Source organism: Rana temporaria, chromosome 3, assembly GCF_905171775.1.
Source record: "Rana temporaria chromosome 3, aRanTem1.1, whole genome shotgun sequence".
In the NCBI taxonomy this organism is placed as follows: Eukaryota; Metazoa; Chordata; class Amphibia; order Anura; family Ranidae; genus Rana; species Rana temporaria.
In genome coordinates, this window is record NC_053491.1 from 98,798,008 (window position 1) to 98,818,006 (window position 19,999).

General features: G+C 45.3%; 1 protein-coding gene across 1 annotated transcript; it reads right to left on the reverse strand.

Moving 5' to 3' along the window:
- Positions 1–344: 344 nt before the first annotated feature.
- On the reverse strand, positions 345–19,164 carry RPS27L (ribosomal protein S27 like). Its single transcript, XM_040343072.1, has 4 exons — positions 19,055–19,164; positions 7,473–7,581; positions 4,654–4,764; positions 345–580 (listed from the first exon to the last, which is right to left on the reverse strand). Exons 1-4 carry the CDS (start codon positions 19,058–19,060, stop codon positions 552–554), a joined length of 255 nt encoding a protein of 84 aa, XP_040199006.1. The 5' UTR covers positions 19,061–19,164; the 3' UTR covers positions 345–551.
- Between the last annotated feature and the right edge of the window lie 835 nt (positions 19,165–19,999).

The following is a 19,999-nucleotide window of genomic DNA, read 5'->3' on the forward strand; positions in this document are numbered from 1 at the left end:
GTGACCACAGCAGATCATAGTTGACAGTCAAACAGCTTTGTGTGCTATTGAGAAGGCAATTAGCTACACGGGAGGAGGTCCTTGTATTTTTATAAGTGTGCGCAGTAACTTCTACTCAACCAGATGAGTCCAGGTGTACAACAGAGAACCCAAATTACTAAGCGGCTCCTAGTCAGCGATTCTGTTGAAATTTTTTCTGACATGGTGTTCTTTTACTTGGATGCTATAAGAAAATACAGCTGCAAAAGCAAAAAAGGTGATTTTAAGGAGGGCCGATTCTTTTCTATACCCACTGTATATCTACAAATATACCGTAACATTAATCACAACATGACACAAAGTAGTCAATTGTAAAGGTTTTATTTATTTAGGAAATGGTTTGCACATAATCAAACTTCAACTGCAAAAAATCTCCCTGAATTACAAAAGCCAACAAGACAGACGTAATATACCACAGTGAAGAAAGTGGTGCAAGCAGGACATAAGGCGAATCATCCTGAGGGGCAATCTGCAAGGTGCGGCAGCATGTCACAGAAACGAAGATGAAGAATTTAGTGTTGCTTTCGTCTGAAAGAACAACCTGTAAAGATAGTGTACAGTCAGTTTTGCTTGATCAATACAAGGATATATATATAAAAAAAAAAAAAAAAAAAAAAAAAGTCTGTACATGCGGTTACTTTGGCACGTTTTAACTTGTCATCACCAAGCAAGTCTGTGCTCCCAAAAAATAAATGTATACTGACTTTCCACAAATTCCAGGTACCTTCAACAGGCGTATGTAGAAACGCAGTGACTGACATTCACCAAACATTCAGTGCATGTGAATCCTTCTGATGCATGCCTTTTAAGTTACAGCAATTACACCTGTAGTACTTAGTGAATGTCACATGTACTCCATAATGTGCATTTGGTACCCAGGATCTTCTGTAATGCAACCAAATCCCCCCCCCCCCCCCACACACAAAGTTTATAGTCACTGTAAAGTGTTTATTTTTATTTTTTAAACAAGAAAAGCCCCAAACCTCTTCTCAGTGTGCCACCACAGGAAGCAGCTTCATGGCATACATGCAAGCTCAGTCCTGAGCCATGCTGTCTGCATCTATTGAAACAGACAGCGTGGCTGCCAATGGCTCCTGCTGCTACCTCTTAATCTCTATGTGAAGAGGGAGAGAAGGATCGAGCCAGGTATAAGGGGGTGAGAAGGTAGGGAATGCATTAAAAAGAAAAAAGGTATAGGCTTTAGAACCACTTTAACAAATATCAGTAACAAACGATAGTGTAATCATAAATTCACTGTATTTACTGCCATCTTACAGGAGAAATGGACACTGGCAAAAAAAAAAAAAAAAGTAACCAAGAATAACCGCTCTAATCTTCTGATCAACATCCTGTAGCTTTGGATGATTTGGCTATCTATGAAGCATTGCACCACCCTGCTGGAAAATCATCCAGTCTGGATTCAGTTGGACAACACTGCAGCGGTGGTGTACATCAATCAGGAAGAAACCAGGAGAAATCTTGCTGTGGCAAGAGGTACATTGAATGCTTGGTTGACCGCCACATTCCAGCCTTGTCAGCCGAGCATACATGGCAGGCAGATTTTGTCAGTCAGCAATCCTTCAACCCAAAAAAGTGAACAGCTCACCCTGTATTCAAGTTGCCAGGACCTGTGTCGTGGGGGGGGGGGGGGGGGGGGGGGAGAGAATGTCAAGGACACCAAATGTAGACTTCCTGGCCTTTCGGTTCAAATGCAAATTGGGGAATCCTCTAGACCAGCGTTTCTCAACTCCAGTGCTCAAGGCAAGGCACCCCAACAGGTCATGTTTTCAGGATTTCCCTGAGATGAAACAGCTGTGGTACTTACCAAAGGCAGTGAAACTGATCAAATTACCTGTGCAAAATAATGGAAAGCCTGAAAACATGACCTGTTGGGGCACCTTGAGGCCTGGAGTTGAGAAACACTGATCTAGAGACTAAACCTATTTATCCCATGACAGTGTGTTGAAGGGGCCTGGGGTGGAATCAAGCCTAGAATTCTACAGTTTATGAACTGTACAGTCTGAGAGTGAAGAATTAGAAGTTCTTGAGACAGAAAAACTCTGGCTTGAGCTTTGTCCAGGATGAGACTCAGATACTCCAAAAAGACATGTCGGCTACAGCGCTGAGTTCTGAAGGTTTAGGATCCAATCAGTCAGGACTGTCAGCCTCACATTGTCAGTATTTGTGCCGACTGCTCCCTTAGTAGGAGGTCGTACAGATATTCACAATGTGAATACCCTGGGATTGTGGCATTGCTAGCAGGGGTGCTAAAACTTTTGTGAACTCGTCGGTTGAGGAAGACTGACCAGACGGTATGGCTGAAAACTGTCAGTGTTGTGTTCCTGTAGCAAATTGGAGGTAGTGTTAAAAGTACTGGAAAGATAGTGACGTGCAAGTATGCATCCCTGATGTCCATAGAGCCTTGAAATCCTGTGATGGAGGGAGACCGACAGATCTTCTGGATTCCATGGAACATTTTTCAGATTTGAAGACATTTAAAGCTTTCAGGCTTTAGTAAATAGGTCAAATGCCACCTTTTAGCTTTGGTACAGTGAAAAGGTGGGAGTACAACCTTGAACCCCTTGTGCTGATGAATAATTTCTTCGCCCTGAAGATATGTAAAAGCAGAATGGAGGAGGTCTACTAGTCTGTGCAGCAATGAAAACAAAAAGGGCATACGAGTGTGCTAAACAAGTGTATTTGCTCACTAGCATTGTGTACCCAATGTGGGCCGTGTTACTTTAGTCCGAGAATACTGCATATAAACAAAAATGGGTAGTGTAGTCTGTGCGGCAACACAGGCAGATTGGACAACATGAAGATGGAAAAGGGGAGAGAGGAGGATTCTAACTTGTAACTCTACAACTCTAGCACAAGCTTCCAAGATGCTTTCTAACAGTTTTTGCAAAGACCAAAATACTTTCAAGTCTACAAACAAGTCCACTTTAGCATAGGAATACACACACACACGCTAAAGTGGGGGGGGGGGGGCTTTATCTGTAGATTTTAAAGTTTTAGGGGTATGGACTTTGTGATTTAACAGAGTTTGGGTCGGGCCTCGGAGGTTGAAGCAAAAGAAATGAAAAGGAACTCTTCTTGGCCTTAGAGGATGAAGAAGCCTTACCAGTTTGTGGCTTAGGCTTTTTTTGCTGGGGTAAATGGGTACTCATCACCAGCGACATGCTTTATTAGTGCAAATAATGGAAGCACCAAAAAAGCCACGCACAAGTGTTTTTTTGCATTACTGTTCCACAGACCAACATTTCATCCAAAGAGTTCTCTGCATAAGTTTTAAGAAGATAAGAGAACATCAGATCCACAATGGAACGGCCCACTTCTTGATAGTTGCTTCCTCAAAAACGGGTCCAATAGCCACCCCCTTCCTGGATGATAGGGAGTTGCCATACCAAAAAAAGCCAAGAAAGACACCAAAAAGTGTTTGGACTCAAGTAGAGGACAACAAAAACAGGCTGTAGTTTAGTTCCTGAGGGCGGTCACTACAGGTAGACCTGAAACTTGGTTGATAATTAGCTGAAAAAAAACCTGACTTGGCAGGACTGCTCTGTTTGCACTTGAGATCAGACATGTTGCACTGCTTAACAGAGACAACTTAATTAGAAAAAAAAAAATGAAAAAAAAAAAAAAATGAAACCAGGAGAGGAAAATATGGCTGGAGGTGACCAGGTCTCTCAGGGCGAGTGCAAGGCTTTTTGTCTAGACAGGCGAGGTGCATTTTGGTGCCCCCCCTCAAACACAATCAAATCAGCAATACATCCCATCTGTACTGCTTTTTGTGGGACCTTCCTGAGATCAGAACAAAATCCCACAAATCTGGACTAAGGGCCAGTTCACACCAACACACAGTGCAGGAAGCTACACAGTTGCGATCTGCAGTGGGTGTCAATGTTAACTCAATGATAGCCCAAAACACAGGTCACAAATGTAATGCGTTTACCTGCACCAGATCATATGGTTCAGTAGTACCATGTGATCTGGTTCTGCCAGATGGCTCCAGTAACTTGCTTGGCATGTTGCATTACTGTGGTTGCTCCACATCTTTAGTGATGTGCCTAGATTGTCCCTTATGTAGCAGCCAACATCTCTCTTTGGGGGTGGGGGAGTTTGGGTAAGAGGATACTGCATGTGCAGGGGGACATTTTTGGAGCGAGGGTGGTCAGATTTAATTTCCAACTATCTCCCCCACCTTCTAGGACAAGTCCTCCATCCTCCCAAAACACTCCCATGCACATACAGTATCCTCTAACCCAACCTCCTCCACCCCCAAATCACTGCCAGTATTCATTTGTCAGCTTCAGTCCAGCAGGGTCCAGGTAAAGGCTCTAAAGCCAATTACTATGTATATAGCGATCCAGGCAGCTGCACAAGGATCCCAGCTGAGCAGCAGGGACAAAACAAGTGAAGCATGTGCTGGGAGTAGGAGGGGGTTATACCTGGCCGGCCAACTTTTTTGGGTGTTCTATACCTCCTGTTAGCAGTAGAAACCAATTTTCCCAGAAAAACTGAATCCTGTGACCCTTAATGAATGAAAAAAAATCCCATTGTCCAGAATTCAAACTTGGTATTCTCAAAAGGAGTTTAGAAACTGACAGTTACCTTCTGTGAGCCTGGCTTTTCCACCTGTGGGCTGGCACAGGACTGTCGAGCATCCTACACAAAGGACAACCGTCTGTGCATGGCTGAATACAGTAGTGATCTTATAGCAGCCTGAAAAACAAAACAAAAAAAACATAACTACATTAAAACAACAAGTTAAGGTAATCATTACCGTTCAGCTGAATAGGTAGGTATATACATTTACAGCAAGCTATTTACAACTGTCAGTCACCGGAGAACTGAGCGATCTAGGATTTCTCCATTTTCGGTCTAGAGGCTGCGGGGGAGCAACAGACAATAGAGCAACACTAAGGGCGGATTGCAGGCGCTACTTTTAATGCTATAGCGCCTGCAATACGCCCTCAGTTTGAAAGGGGTCTCAGGTTTGAATGGTGTGGTGAAGAATTAGAACCCTTGGAGGGATTTTGCTGTTGTCGGTGTTCACTCTCTTCTTGTCCTAAAGGCCATGGTCACCAGTACTAAAAGGGAGGGAAAAATCCTGCATTTGCAAGTTGGGTGACATCTGCCTGAGGAGATTTTCCTCACTTTGAAAAGCTTTTCTGTCATTTCCTGTTCTGTCTATAGGGAAGTAAAGGAATATCTCACCAATGGGCTACAGATGGCCAAAAAAAAAAGTTATTAAAACATTTATTTTTTGGGGTTTTAGAAATACATTAAAACAATTTGCCGACCGCAGGACATTTACAGCGAATGGAGCGGACAAGTTGAATCACGTACATGTATGCAATTTAGCCTCACCATGCCTCCTACTAAAGTACCTCAGACTGTTGCTATACAAAAATGGGTCATTTAGCGGGGGTATATATATATATATATATATATATATATATATATATATATATACACACACACACACACACACACACACACACACATACATATATACATATACACACACACACACACACACACACACACACACACAGTCCTGGAATTTTAAGGGCCTCAAGAAAAGACAAATCAGTACCGATTCATTTTTCGATAGAGATATAATTTTACATATACAATCGTTTGTAAACGCTATGACTTTCACACAAAACCAATATATAAAATGCCGATTTTTTTTAACCAGACATGTAGCAGAAGTTTGACCTAAATTTATCAAGACATTTTATTGGATACTTTTTACAAACAAAGTAAAAAATGTTGGGTTTCTTTTTTCAAAACGTTTGTTTATATAGCAAAAAATAAAACCCAGTGGTGATAAAATACCAATATAAGAAAGCTCCATTTGTTTCAAGAAAATGTTATAAAAATTTATTTTAATAATATAACATTTATATTTGTTTACAGTGTTGCATGACTGTGCAATTGTCAGTTAAAGTATTGCAGTGCTGAATAACAAAAGCGGCCCTGGTCAGAAAAGGGGTAAAAGCTTCTGGAGCTCAAGTGGTTTAGTAATATGTACACTGCTTTTGTGACAAGCATGGCAACAGCACACAATTAACCACTTAAGCCCCGGACCAATATGCTGCTAAATGCCCAAAGGCGTTTTTACAATTCGGCACTGCGTCGCTTTGACAATTGCGCGCTCGTGCGACGTGGCTCCCAAACAAAATTGGCGTCCTTTTTTCCCCACAAATAGAGCTTTCTTTTGGTGGTATTTGATCACCTCTGCGGTTTTTATTTTTTGCGCTATAAACAAAAATAGAGCGACAATTTTGAAAAAAAATTCAATATTTTTTACTTTTTTCTATAATAAATATCCCCCAAAAACCTATAAAAAAAAAAAAAATGTTCCCCTCAGTTTAGGCCGATACGTATCCTACCTATTTTTGTTAAAAAAAAAAAAAAAAACCCCAATAAGCGTTTATCGATTGGTTTGCGCAAAATTTATAGCGTTTACAAAATAGGGGATATTTTTATTAATTATTTTTTTTTTACTACTAATGGCAGCGATCATTATGGCGGACACTTCGGACAATTTTGACACATTTTTGGGACCATTGTCATTTTCACAGCAAAAAATGCATTTAAATTGCATTCTTTATTGTGAAAATGACAGTTGCAGTTTGGGCTTCACCTAGTGTGTGGCTGTAGGTCTGACGTCATCGATTGTGTCTCCCCTATAAAGGGGATGACACGATCGATGCGCCGCCACAGCGAAGCCGTGTTTACACACGGCTCTCCCCGTTCTTCAGCTCCGGGGAGCGGTCGCGACGGAGCGGCTATAAACGAATAGCCGCGCCGTCGTCCCGGATCGCTCCCCGAGGGAATCCGCCCTCAGCGGGGGGGTGGTCCCGATCGGACCCCCCACCCGCTAGAAGGCAAGGACGTATATATACGCCCTTCTGCCTGTCCGTGCCATTTTGCGGATGTAAATAGTCGTGCGGCCCGCGTGAAGTGGTTAAAATGGTGCAATGGGTATTTAAAAAAAAAAAAAAACACACACAAACACACTGCAGCAGTCCCCTGTCGGCTCCAAGCCCAAGAATGGAGCGATCACGTGGCCACCGATTGCTCAGTTCTCAGGTCCGCTCTGTGCTCTGCCCCTCTGGTGCTCAGGCAGGAGAGGGAATGGGGACAGCTGGCTCAGGCTCTCAGCAACATGCTGAAAGGCTAAATCGGCTGCTAATCCGGCATCTAGGTGGATCCTGACATTGTCTGGATATAGAGGCTGAAGCAGCTCTGCGATATCAGTTGATAGCAGGCTTTAGCCCATCGTTGGCCAATTCTGGGTTACAGGAATGCACAAGTGCCCTCATTTTGTCCTCTTACCAAAAACATCTGTTGGGATGCCTGGTCACTGCCCCCCACCATTTCTTCTAAAAATGTATAAAACAGGGGATTGGTCTTACCTGGGCATTTAACATCCATAAAGTAGGAGTTTGGGCTCTGTACCAACCTCTTCTTCTTATGTCTAGTCTTCTCCTCATCAGAGGACGGATGCAGTAAATCTTTGGCCAGCTGAAAAGAATCAAAAATACATTTGTATCCCCAATGAGAACACGCAAAAGGTATCTGAAGTTACCTAAAGATGTCGTCAGCTGTGATTTTTGCATAGGTGTCACAAAAAGGTAACAAATATCATCAATAACGTATTTACCATGCTGAGAAAAAAAAAAAATAAAAAAAACACTACGCTGTTCCTCCGATTGTGTGCAATATAATATAAAACTAATGCAACTTTTCTGATGACTAAACTGGAAGAGAAGGCAACACATCTTATATCATCTATATAGTAATCATTAACCTCAGCAATGACTTCATTGTTTTATGGCATTAACTTTTCACTGGAATGCAGCCAGATGAAGAGGTTTTCCACGCACCATAAAAAACCATTACTGGAGCATCATACACACGATGAGACTTCCATCTGACTTGTCTGTGGATTTTTGTTCGAAGGGCGTTGGACGCGAACTGCATACAGATGGCAGAACATTTTTAGCCACACCAAACCACGCGTATTTTTTTTTAGTTCTTTGCTGCCACCCTTTGGGCAACTTCTGCTATTGTTGTCTGATGTTTAGCATTGGTTGGGAGCATGTGCTTTTGTACTGTGGAGCATACACGCGGTTGACACAACACGTCCAGACAATTATTGGCGTAAAAATTGGATCGTGTGTACGGGCCTTTACAGTACACACTATAACCATTCATATACCGTACCGTATTTTCCGGCGTATAAGACGACCTTTTGGATGCAAAAAAATGCATCCAAAGTCGGGGGTCATCTTATACGCCAATGACAGTCGCCGTCAGGCTGCGGGCATCCATGATTTAAAAGCCGCGCCTCCTCCTCAGACTGTTCTGCGATAGGCGGAACACAAATTTTCCCAGCAGGGCCTCTGTTCAGTGTTCTGCCTATCACGGATGCCTTCTCATCCTCGGCCTTGGACGAAAGGACATCCGTGATAGGCGGAACACTGAACAGAGGCCCTGCTGGAAAAAAAGGGATTTTTAATACAGCTTACCTGTAAAATCCTTTTCTTGGAGTACATCACGGGACACAGAGCGGCATATTCATTACTATATGGGTTATATGGAGTACCTTCAGGTGTTGACACTGGCAATCTCAAACAGGAAATGCCCCTCCCTATATAACCCCCTCCCATAGGAGGAGTACCTCAGTTTTGTAGCAAGCAGTATGCCTCCCAAAATGGTCCCCAAAAAGAGGGGTGGGAGCTCTGTGTCCCGTGATGTACTCCAAGAAAAGGATTTTACAGGTAAGCTGTATTAAAAATCCCTTTTTCTTTATCGTACATCACGGGACACAGAGCGGCATATTCATTACTATATGGGATGTCCCAAAGCAATGCTCACAATGAGGGGAGGGAGAACATCTCCAAGACAAAAGGATTTAATTTAGAGAATACTCAAATCATAATAAATCCAACTTAGTTGAGAAAAATAATCTTAAATTTTAAATTTAACTCAAAAAAGAGGAGCCCCCGGAATCCGAGGGTCTCAAACTGCAGCCTGCAGCACTGCCTGCCCAAAGGCTGTATCAGACTTCCTTCTTACGTCCAACTGGTAGAATTTTGTAAACGTGTGGACAGAAGACCAGGTTGCCGCCTTGCAAACTTGAGCCATAGAGATCTGGTGGTGTGCTGCCCAGGAGGCGCCCATGGCCCTAGTAGAATGAGCCTTTAATGATACTGGAGGAGGCAACCCTTTCAAGCCGTAAGCCTGAGTGATTAACTGCTTAATCCACCTCGAGATGGTGGACTTTGCAGCTGCCTGCCCCTTCTTGGGCCCATCCGGTAAAATGAACAACACATCCGTTTTCCGGATCTTCTCTGTAGCTTTAAGATAGGCCTTCATGGCCCTGACGATATCCAAGGTATGCAGCAACCCTTCCTTTCTGGAAGTAGGTTTAGGGAAGAAGGATGGTAATACCAAATCCTGGTTCAAATGAAAACTGGATACAACCTTCGGTAGGAAGGAAGGATGAGGGCGGAGAACGACCCTGTCCTTATGAAAAATAAGATATGGTTCCTTACAGGATAAGGCCGCCAGTTCCGATACTCTTCTTGCGGAAACTATGGCGACCAAAAATACTAACTTTCTTGTCAGTAAAACCAAAGGAATTTCAGCCAACGGCTCAAACGGTTGTTTCTGTAAACTTGACAGAACAAGGTTTAAATCCCACGGGCAAAGCGGGGATTTAACTGGAGGTTTAATACGTAAGACCCCTTGAAGGAAGGTCTTAACCAGCGAGTGGGTGGCCAGCGGCCGCTGAAACCACACTGACAGAGCAGAAATCTGTCCTTTGATTGTGCTTAATGCCAATCCTTTATCCACTCCTAGCTGGAGAAAACTTAATACTCTATCGATGGTAAATTTGCGAGAAAGCCATCGCTTGGACTCACACCAGCCTACATAGGCCTTCCAGACCCTGTAATAAATCACCCTAGAGACCGGTTTCCTGGCTCTGATTAGGGTAGAGATTACTTTCTGAGACAGACCTCTACCCCTGAGAATCAGAGATTCAGCTTCCAGGCCGTCAAATTTAGATGCCGTAAGGCAGGGTGGAGGATCGGACCTTGCGATAGCAGGTCTGGCCGTAGAGGAAGAGTCCAAGGGTCTCCCACTACCATCCTTAAGATTAGTGAGTACCATGCCCTTCTGGGCCATGCTGGAGCTACCAGGATGACTGGTATGTGCTCCACCCGGATCCTGCGCAGCAGGCGGGGTAGTAACTGGAGCGGGGGAAACGCATAAAGAAGTTTGAACCGATGCCAAGGGCAAACCAACGCATCGGTTCCGCAGGCCATTGGATCCCTTGAGCGGGACATGAACCTGTCTAGCTTCTTGTTGAGTCTCGATGCCATGATATCCACGTCCGGCACTCCCCATCTTTGGCAGAGTGCTTGAAAGATTTGTGGATGCAGAGACCATTCCCCCGGCAAAAGAGTCTGGCGGCTTAAGAAGTCCGCCTGAAAGTTGTCCACTCCTGGAATGAATATTGCCGATATGAAGGGCACATGAGCCTCTGCCCATAGGAGAATCAAGCTCACCTCTCTCTGAGCGGCTTGACTCCTGGTTCCCCCTTGGTGATTTATGTATGCCACGGCCGTGGCATTGTCTGATTGAATTCTCACCGGGAACCCCTGCAATTTTGACGTCCAAGCCCTGAGGGCTAGTCGAGCAGCTCTGAGCTCCAAGATGTTGATGGGCAACTGCTTCTCTGGCGTTGCCCAAGTACCTTGGCGAGTGCAACCATCCAAAATTGCTCCCCAGCCCGTCAGGCTGGCGTCTGTGGTCACTATCTTCCAAGCCACTGGGCTGAAAGACTTCCCCTTCAGTAGATTCTGAGGGTCTAACCACCAACACAGACTTTGTCGGACTCTTGATGAGAGCGGCAACGGGATATCCAAGGCCTGTGGCCTTCTGCTCCATGCTGACAGGATGGCTGCCTGCAGGATGCGAGTGTGGCTCTGGGCGTATGGTACCGCCTCGAATGTGGCCACCATCTTGCCTAGTAACCTCATACATAGGCGAATAGTCGGTTCCTTCTTGCTTAGAACCAGTAGGATTAATTCCTTGCCTAGTAACCTCATACATAGGCGAATAGTCGGTTCCTTCTTGCTTAGAACCAGTAGGATTAATTCCTTGATGGCTTTGACCTTCCTCAGAGGTAGAAACACTCTTTGTTGTTCTGTGTCTAATCTCATGCCGAGATATTCCAACTGCCTTGTGGGCAGGAAAGCTGACTTTTCTCGATTTAGGACCCAGCCGAACTTCGAGGTATTGGACCGTGAGGGCCACTGCTCGCTCCAAGCCGGGAGACGAGTGATCTATGACTAGGAGGTCGTCCAGGTATGCTAGGATCGTGACCCCTTGGATCCTTAGTTTGGCTAGGATTGGAGCTAGGACCTTCGTGAACACCCGGGGGGCCGTAGCCAACCCGAAGGGAAGCGCCACGAATTGGAAGTGACGCGAAGCCACCATGAAGCGTAGATATTTTTGATGTGGCTGATAAATTGGAAGATGAAGGTAGGCATCCTTTATGTCTATGGACGCCATGAAGTCGTCCTTTTGGAGTGTGGTAGCTGCTGACCGCACGGATTCCATCCGAAATGAGCGGATCTTTAGGTATGTATTTACCATCTTTAGGTCCAAAATTGGCCTGACATCTCCATTGGACTTCGGGATGATGAATAGGTTGGAGTAGAAACCTAGCCCCTGTTCCAGGACTGGTACCTCTACTATTACTTCCTGGGAAAGTAGATGATTTAATGCCGACATTAATGCGGCTCCTTTCTCCGGATCGTTTGGAATCCTCGACTCCTGGAAATGAAGAGGAGGAAACCTTAGGAAATCTAATTTGTAGCCCGTGGCCACGGAAGACCGTACCCACTCGTCGGGAATGCTGGCTTCCCAAACCTCTGAAAAGAGTCGCAGCCTTCCCCCCACCTTCGTGGGTGGGGGCGTCCCTTCATAAGGTCGGCTTGGGGGCTGGTTTTGCTGGTTTGCGAACCCACTGCTTTCTGCCTCTAGCAGCCTGTCCTTGTGATTTGCTGTTGAAGCTGAAGTTTGCTTTCGCAGGAGGCCGTCGATACTGTTTGGCATTAGAGGGCCCCTGCCCAGGGGAGTACTGTCGTTTAAACGCAGGCCCCTGAAACTTCCTCTTAGTTGGCAAGAGAGTACTTTTGCCATTTGAAATGGTTTGAATGTATTTATCTAGGTCTTCTCCGAAGAGTCGTCCTCCATGGAAGGGGAACCCTACCAGGAGCTTCTTGCATGGGGGCTCGGCCTCCCAGCTTTTTAACCATAAGAGTCTTCTCATATGGATAAGGGATAACGATAAACGTGACGCTTGCTGGATAGAATCCTTAATTGCGTCTACTGTAAAACATATGGCCCTAGGGACATCCGAAAATTCTTCTGCCTGCTGGGCAGGAATAAGTTTAAGCATCTGCTTAACTTGATCCGATAATGCTTGAGCAACCCCAATCGCAGCCACGGCTGGCTGTACTACTGCCCCTGCAGTAGTGAAGGAGTTCTTAAGTAGTGCTTCCAAGCGTTTATCAACTGGATCCTTGAATACCTGTATGTTTTCTACAGGGCATGTTAATGATTTGTTAATACATGAGATGGCTGCGTCCACTGCAGGAGTAGCCCATTTCTTGGAAAATTTATCTTCCATAGGATATAGGGCAGAGAATCTTTTAGGTGGTAAGAAGATTTTATCTGGCTTGTTCCAATCTTGGAACAAAACTCCCTCTAGTAGAGGGTGGATCGGAAATACTGCATTGCTTTGAGGCGCCCTCAGTGAGCCCAAAGCTGAAACCGTAGACACCTGGAGATCTGGTACTGGCAAGTTGAATGCATTATGGACCAAGTCCGTTAAGGCTTGAATCCACCAGCTCTCCCCTTGGGAGACTGCTCCAGACTCCTCTGTATCCGGATCTTCGATCCCTGAACCTACTTGGTCCTTGTCCAAGAGGTCGTCCAATTCCCATGAGGAAAGGACCTCCTCTTCTGAGGGTCCGCGCTCGGGCGACGGAGATCTAATCCGTTTACTGCCCCGCATAGCTGTGGCTATCATTTTTCCCATTCTTTTCTCCATCTCTCTTAAAGAGGTGAGTAATACCTCGTCCGTGACCATCTTAGGGTTGGACTGACCCGCGCCAGCTCCAGCCCCAGATCCCGATGGCCCCAAGGCTCCCTGTGGGGAAAGCAGCGGCATAACTTTGTCCGAGACCTCAGACTCTCTGGGGGAATCCCCACCTCTTGTACCCTCTGACCCGGATGCCATGGTACAATACCGAGGTACACCTGCTACCTATTGGTATTTGGAACTATAAAAGTTAATTGCCCAAACACCTGTTTGGGGGATAAAAAATGCTTCCTCTCCCCTAGATGACTTTTCTTTTTTTTTTTTTTTCGTTTTTGTTTCAAATCCAGGAAAGAAAAAACATTCTGTCCCCCTGAGTAGTATTGCAAAGAAAAACTATGAGATGGAAAAGAAACAGCCTATTTCTAGGCTTGAAAAACAGTCTTCTGAAGACTGCAATATCCTTTCTGGCCACTGTGTGTCCTCGGCGCCCCGTGCTGCCGCTCTGGTCTTTCTTCCCCAGTTCCAAAGTATTGAATGGAACAAACAAGGAAGGGCCGCCCCTTCCTTAAGCCACTGACCCGCCCTTCCCCCCCCAGCAATCTCAAACAGGAAATGCCCCTCCCGGGTTTGGGAGGAAGGGACCTCTCTGTTCCAGCAAACTGCAGCCTGCAGCCTGGAACCATGAGGAGGTCAGCGTTTTGCCTGCTTTGCAGGCTCTGAGGAGGAAGACTGAATGGAGCATCGCCTGGAGGCTTGCAGGTAAGCACAGCTCTCTGACACACATATATACTTTTATATCACACAGGCCCCACTCAATGCTTTTCCAACACTACAAGGGAGGTCACATCTTATGGGGAATAATACATATAGAGCCATCCTATCTTTATGATATGTGACTAGTTTGCCAGATGCAGTGCATAACTTTAGGCATGTCCCCTGTGACCCCCCAGAAAAAAACCTGCTAAGAACCAAGTTCCGCAAGTTTTCCCCTCACTTACCTGCTCCATGCCGCAGGACTTTCAAGCAAGAGGCCCAATCTTCCCCCATCTCCGTGGGGATGTCTAGACCTTCAGGCCCTGGGTTCCTATGAAGGATCCACTGTCCTGGGCCCATATAGCACCCTGGCAACAGAAAACATTAGGCACCCAAAGGTTTCTAAGTTCTGGGCCCAGGGTCCAGCTCTCTAAAAAGAAAAGCATTATGGGCTATACCCCAAGGGTTTGGGGTCCGGTTACTGACCACTTTAGCGCTGAGGCTTTTTTGGACAGAACCGGTAGCTCACCTAATCCCAAGGATGCGGAGGCAAGCTAAACCATGACTAACACCTAAGACACTGGCGTAAAAACTGAGGTACTCCTCCTATGGGAGGGGGTTATATAGGGAGGGGCATTTCCTGTTTGAGATTGCCAGTGTCAACACCTGAAGGTACTCCATATAACCCATATAGTAATGAATATGCCGCTCTGTGTCCCGTGATGTACGATAAAGAAATTTGTGTTCTCCTTTAGACTGTTCCATGATAGGCGGAACACAAATTTTCCCAGCAGGGCCTCTGTTCAGTGTTCCGCCTATCACGGATGTCCTCTCGTCCAAGGCCGAGGATGAGAAGGCATCCGTGATAGGCAGAACAATGAACAGATGCCCTGCTGGGAAAATTTGTGTTCCGCCTATCACGGAACAGTCTAAAGGAGAAGGCACGGCTTTTGAATCATGGATGCCCGCAGCCTGAAAGCCAGAATCTGCAAAAAAAAAAAAAATATATATATATATAAGGTAGGGAGATCGTCTAGGCCGGCACAGTGGGGGCATATGATGGCATGTAATGTAATGGCACAGTGAGATTTGAAAAAAGCCTGTTTCTGTCAGCGGTTGTTCCGGCTACCCCTCAGCTTCCAGAAAGACTAGTCGGAAGGGGGGGGGGGGTAGTCTTGTATGGCGAGTATATCCCAAAACCAAAATTTTCCTGGAAAAATAGGGGGTCGTCTTACACGCCGGCAAATACGGTAGTGCCTGTACTACTTTGGTCTGACTTTCATGTGAGTTGAGGTCCATAGACCTCAAGTTTACACAGGGATTCCCTCAAAATTGCACGAAGTCGTGGCGGTGTGAAAGGTTTACAGGTTACTACTTTAGATTTACACAGTGGGTCTGGTGCTAGAATTCCTGCCCATGATCTGACATTGTGGTGATACCTCAACCAACATTTGCATGTGGGACCGATGCGTGCATCATCCTACGCGTGAGCACAGGGGTGTTTAAAACTATTTACAAAAAAACAAACACACACACACGTTAAAAGTTTAAAATTTGTGTCCATAGGCTGTAGAAAATAAATTCTATTTAGAAAAGTACAAATATGTGACATAATGGACCTTCACCATAACACATTATTCATATCACCATGCAATGTGGAATTTACACTTTGGGACTGGCCCAGTAAACAAAGCACGGTGAACATGTTCAGACATGTCCCAGCACAAGCTGCCAAAGACTCCAGCAGTAATCATTTCATATCTCTGCATGTAAACTCATATAGTCAATTGCCTTCTATTTGAATCACTCGGTGAACAGTCATATTTTTCACAAACATTTTAAAGTGCTACTAAACCCAGGACCCTGAATTCACTATATCTGGTTTTCCACAGAACATGGAAATGCAACCATTTTATTAAATATAAACGGCTAAATAACTCCCCCCCAGCTTATCTGCGGGGAAAAAAGTTTAAAATTTTAATTTAATGTGATTGTAAAGTGATCTTATAAATGGGCTGCCCAGTGAATGGCTGCGCAGCAAGGTGGGGGTGGTGTCAGTACAAGTCTGATCATTGGAGGAGAGCAAGGATGAGCTCCGGCGTGTTCGCAAAGCCCATGTGCAGAGCCCGCCATGAAGTCGGCGCTGCGCTAATCACAGAGGCAGTGAAACATTTTCCGATCTCTGCAGCCGCGCATCGGGACAATATCTCACGGCCTGTGATTAGCGTAGCACCGTGCAAACTTCCTGGCGGGCTCTGCATGTAGGCTTTGCGAACACGCCGGAGCTCATCCTTAGAGGAGACCACAGAGTTCCCGGCATAGCTAGAGAACCGACCACTGTGTGCTCTCCTGCTTAGTGTAGTCAGTTTTTACCAAGCAAGCAGAGGGACTGGCAGGGTTACCAGGGATTGCACATGAAGGAAGCAATACAAAGAACAAGATACTTTCTCATACAAGTACAGCAGACACATATCAGGAATATGTAGTGTTGTGGTAAAACAAAAATGCTACCACTGCAGGGTCCATTCACATGGGTGTCATCCATTCAGTCATGTCTTTGCCAAGAAAAACCTGATTCAGTTTACATCGGTCTTTAGCTCAGTTCTCATCAGTCTGCACTTTGGTTCCTTTAAAGTGGATATAAACCCAAAAAATGTATTTATTTGCTGTCATAATGTAGAGTATAAGATTTCCCATCATCTGTGCCCAGTCTTGCCACAGAGAGTTAATCCAGCTCTGAGCAATCCTCTTTTATTGTTCAGTGAAAATTAACAGACTTCCAGATAAAACCCTGTCTAAATAAAAAGTCCTTTCCTCTCTCCTTGCTTTGAGTGACAGGTTATGTACATATCTAGCTTGGACATGTTTATCATATGTTATGTTTATCATAATATGAGGTGATCATTGTATATTACCAGGATGTGTTATGTGGGGGAGGGGTGATGTCTCACTGTTAATACTGTGGATCACCTCATATTATCATAAACATAACATATATGATAAACATGTCCAAGCTAGATATGTAAACAACCTGTCACTCAAAGCAAGGAGAGAGGAAAGGACTTTTAATTTAGACAGGGTTTTATCTGGAAGTCTCTTAATTTTCACTGAACAATAAAAAAAAGGATTGCTCAGAGCTGGATTAAAGGAACATTAAAGGCACAATTATTTTTTTTTTAAATAACAAACATGTTATACTTACCTCCACTGTGCAGCTCGTTTTGCACAGAGTGGCCCCGAATCCGGTCTTCTGGGGTCCCTCGGTGGCTGTCTCGGCTCCTCCTCGCAAAAGCTTTCCACCTTCATGCGAGCTCGCATGGTGGAAAGCTTTTGCGAGCGTGCTCCCATGATACAGTGGCGGCCATAGCCGCCGACTATCACTCGGCCCCGTCAGATGTTTTTTTACCTTAATGCATAGGAAGCATTAAGGTAAAAAAAACGTTTACCTTTACAACCCCTTTAACTCTGTGTGGCAAGACTGGGCACAGATGATAGCAAATCTTATTCTCTACATTGTGACATCAAAAAAAAAAAATATTGGGGTTTACATCCAATTTAAGATCAATCTGTATTTTTTTTTTTGGTTACCGTCAACAATAAGAAAAGCCAAATAAAATAAAACGTATGCGTATACCAATCAGAGGTGACAAAAGTATAAACAAAAGGTTTCTTGCCTAAAAACTGACATAAATGGAATGGATGTAAACAGACTGCATCAGTTTACATCCATTCAGATTCATGGTGTGGCCGGTGTTCCATCGAATAATGCCTCAGACAGATTGCGCATGCACAACGTCGCTCAAAATGATGTGACGATTGGCTGGCGTGATGTCAACACTGCGCAGATCATCTGAGGCATTATCCGACGACGTGCAAAGCGCAGAGGGAAAACGCAATTGCCAGATTCTGCCTCGCTGTTGCAGGGCGGGTTTTGTTGCGCATGCAGACCATCGGAGGCATTATTCGATAGAACACCGCTCAGCAGCACACCAAAACCTGCCCTGCAACAGCGAGGCAAAATCTGACAATTACCTTCTTCCTCTGCGCTTTGCAGATCGTCAGATAATGCCTCCGGCCATCTGCGCATGTGCAGTGTTGGATGTCACGCCAACTGATCGCCATAACATGTACTGCGCAGACACTTCTCAATAGAACACGGGTTTACACTAGACCTCCAGGTTGTGCCGCACAGTACTGTGGTACCATGCAGTTTGGTGGCTGCAAACGTGTTTGGGGTGCCATATACAGGTCACAACGGGGCGACTTGGTCGCCTGACAAGTCACATTCCATGCGGTGCAATGGAACTGTTCTGATCTGAGCGACTCAAGCCGCTCTGACCTAGAAAAAGGTTCCTGCGCTACTTGGGGGCGACTTTGGCGCAGCTTGCATTGCCTCCTAATAAAGAAATCCTTTGCAAGCCGCATTGTGCGGCTTGAGTCTCGGGCGACTTTGAAGCCACCCCAGTGTGGGCAGAGCCTTAATGTCACGCACATGCGACTTGCAAGGGCAGCGTGTTTACTTGTGATGCAGGAAAAAGAGGAACGCGCCTTTCCTGCACCATGTTTTAGTATGAACCAGCCCTGAGAGTCCATGAGAAAACAAATGTAGTGTGTGTTGGCATACAATATCCAGTATATGACTGGCACACACTGTCCAGCACTGATCCATATGGTACAGAGTGGTCTGTAGGGGGATACCCCCTGAAGGTGAATCTAGATTGAATCCATGATCCTAAAGAAGGTGGGGTGTGAACAATATTATATTACGAATAGTGGGTCCTCTCTGATCACAGGGCACTCGTTTCAAATAATGAGCAGGCCTTGCGATCGGAGCTGTGTGATCGGTCAGCGATGTATTGTTTACAAGCCACAGATCAGCCCGGACAGCACACACACTGACCGATCATCCATACACCCGCCGATCACACAACCACACTGCAGCTGTCACATGTCAGCAGGACCCAGGACGGGGTCACGTGACGTCGCCTAACTCCAAGTCCATCACGGCACTTTGCCGCTCCATACACGGCGCCCGCCTGCGAACATGCCGCAAACACCTCCGTCTAACAGGGACATGTGCGAAAGATAGCACCCAAAGTGCGCCACAAGCTGTCAACTTACAGGCATGGCTTTCCCTCGTGGACATCAACACACTCCACGCAAGATCCGAGTTCCGGGCAGAAGGGGGGCGTGGAAAGCTATAAGGCGGCTGCGCTAGATAAGCGAGTGGGCGCCATGTTTGGTGTGGGCACTGCTGTCGCTGCACGACAGAAACGTCTCTGCACAGGGGGAGTGAAAGGCTTGCCCTTAGTAAACATGGCTTCCTGTTATTTGTGCGGTCACCCTGCCTGTTTCGATGTGGACACCTTCTGGGCATTTGATGGAAGTGAAGACATGGGAATATTAGTCTGTGTTAAATAAACATTGCACTGATTATTAGTGGAAGGATTTTGTTATTCCTGTACAGTGTACACTCACTTCATCATAGTATAGCATGGTTCACTTTCCTGTCTCACAGCTGCATTTCTATACTCCATGCATCATACCTCCCAACATTTTGAGATGGGAATGAGGGACACCTACTAACAAACGTATGTAGGCATAGTTAGGACATGCCCCCTGCCACACACCCTTAAAGGAGAATTAACCCCAAAAAACGGTTAATTAAATCTACAAGGTCTTTTTTTTTTACGACTACTATTCCTTTATATTGGCTTTTAAAATGTACAAATACAGCGATTTAGAAATTGGATGAAAGGTTTACCACTGGGGAACACTTTTTGATAGATAAAAAGTGCATTTTATATACAACTATGTGGATCAGACCAAAATGAGGGACAAATGAGGAGGAAAGAGGGACAGAGGGACATTGCTCCAAATCAGGGACAGTCCCTCGAAATCAGGGACAGTTGGGAGCTATGCATGCATTCAATGTACATTTTCTACAATGCATTGTGTTTGTCCATACTTTGCACATTATGTTAAACTTACCTTAAAATGACGCTTTCCAGCGCTGAGCTGTCACCGCTGCAGGCGCTTCTATCTCCTTCCAGGTCCACGGACTCC

Coding starts and splice junctions, on each gene's coding strand:
- RPS27L (XM_040343072.1), bottom strand. Junction 4,765..7,472: donor TATGGATGTTAAATGCCCAG/GTAAGACCAATC, acceptor TTTGTTTTTCAG/GCTGCTATAAGATCACTACT. Junction 581..4,653: donor AAAAGCCAGGCTCACAGAAG/GTAACTGTCAGT, acceptor CTATCTTTACAG/GTTGTTCTTTCAGACGAAAG.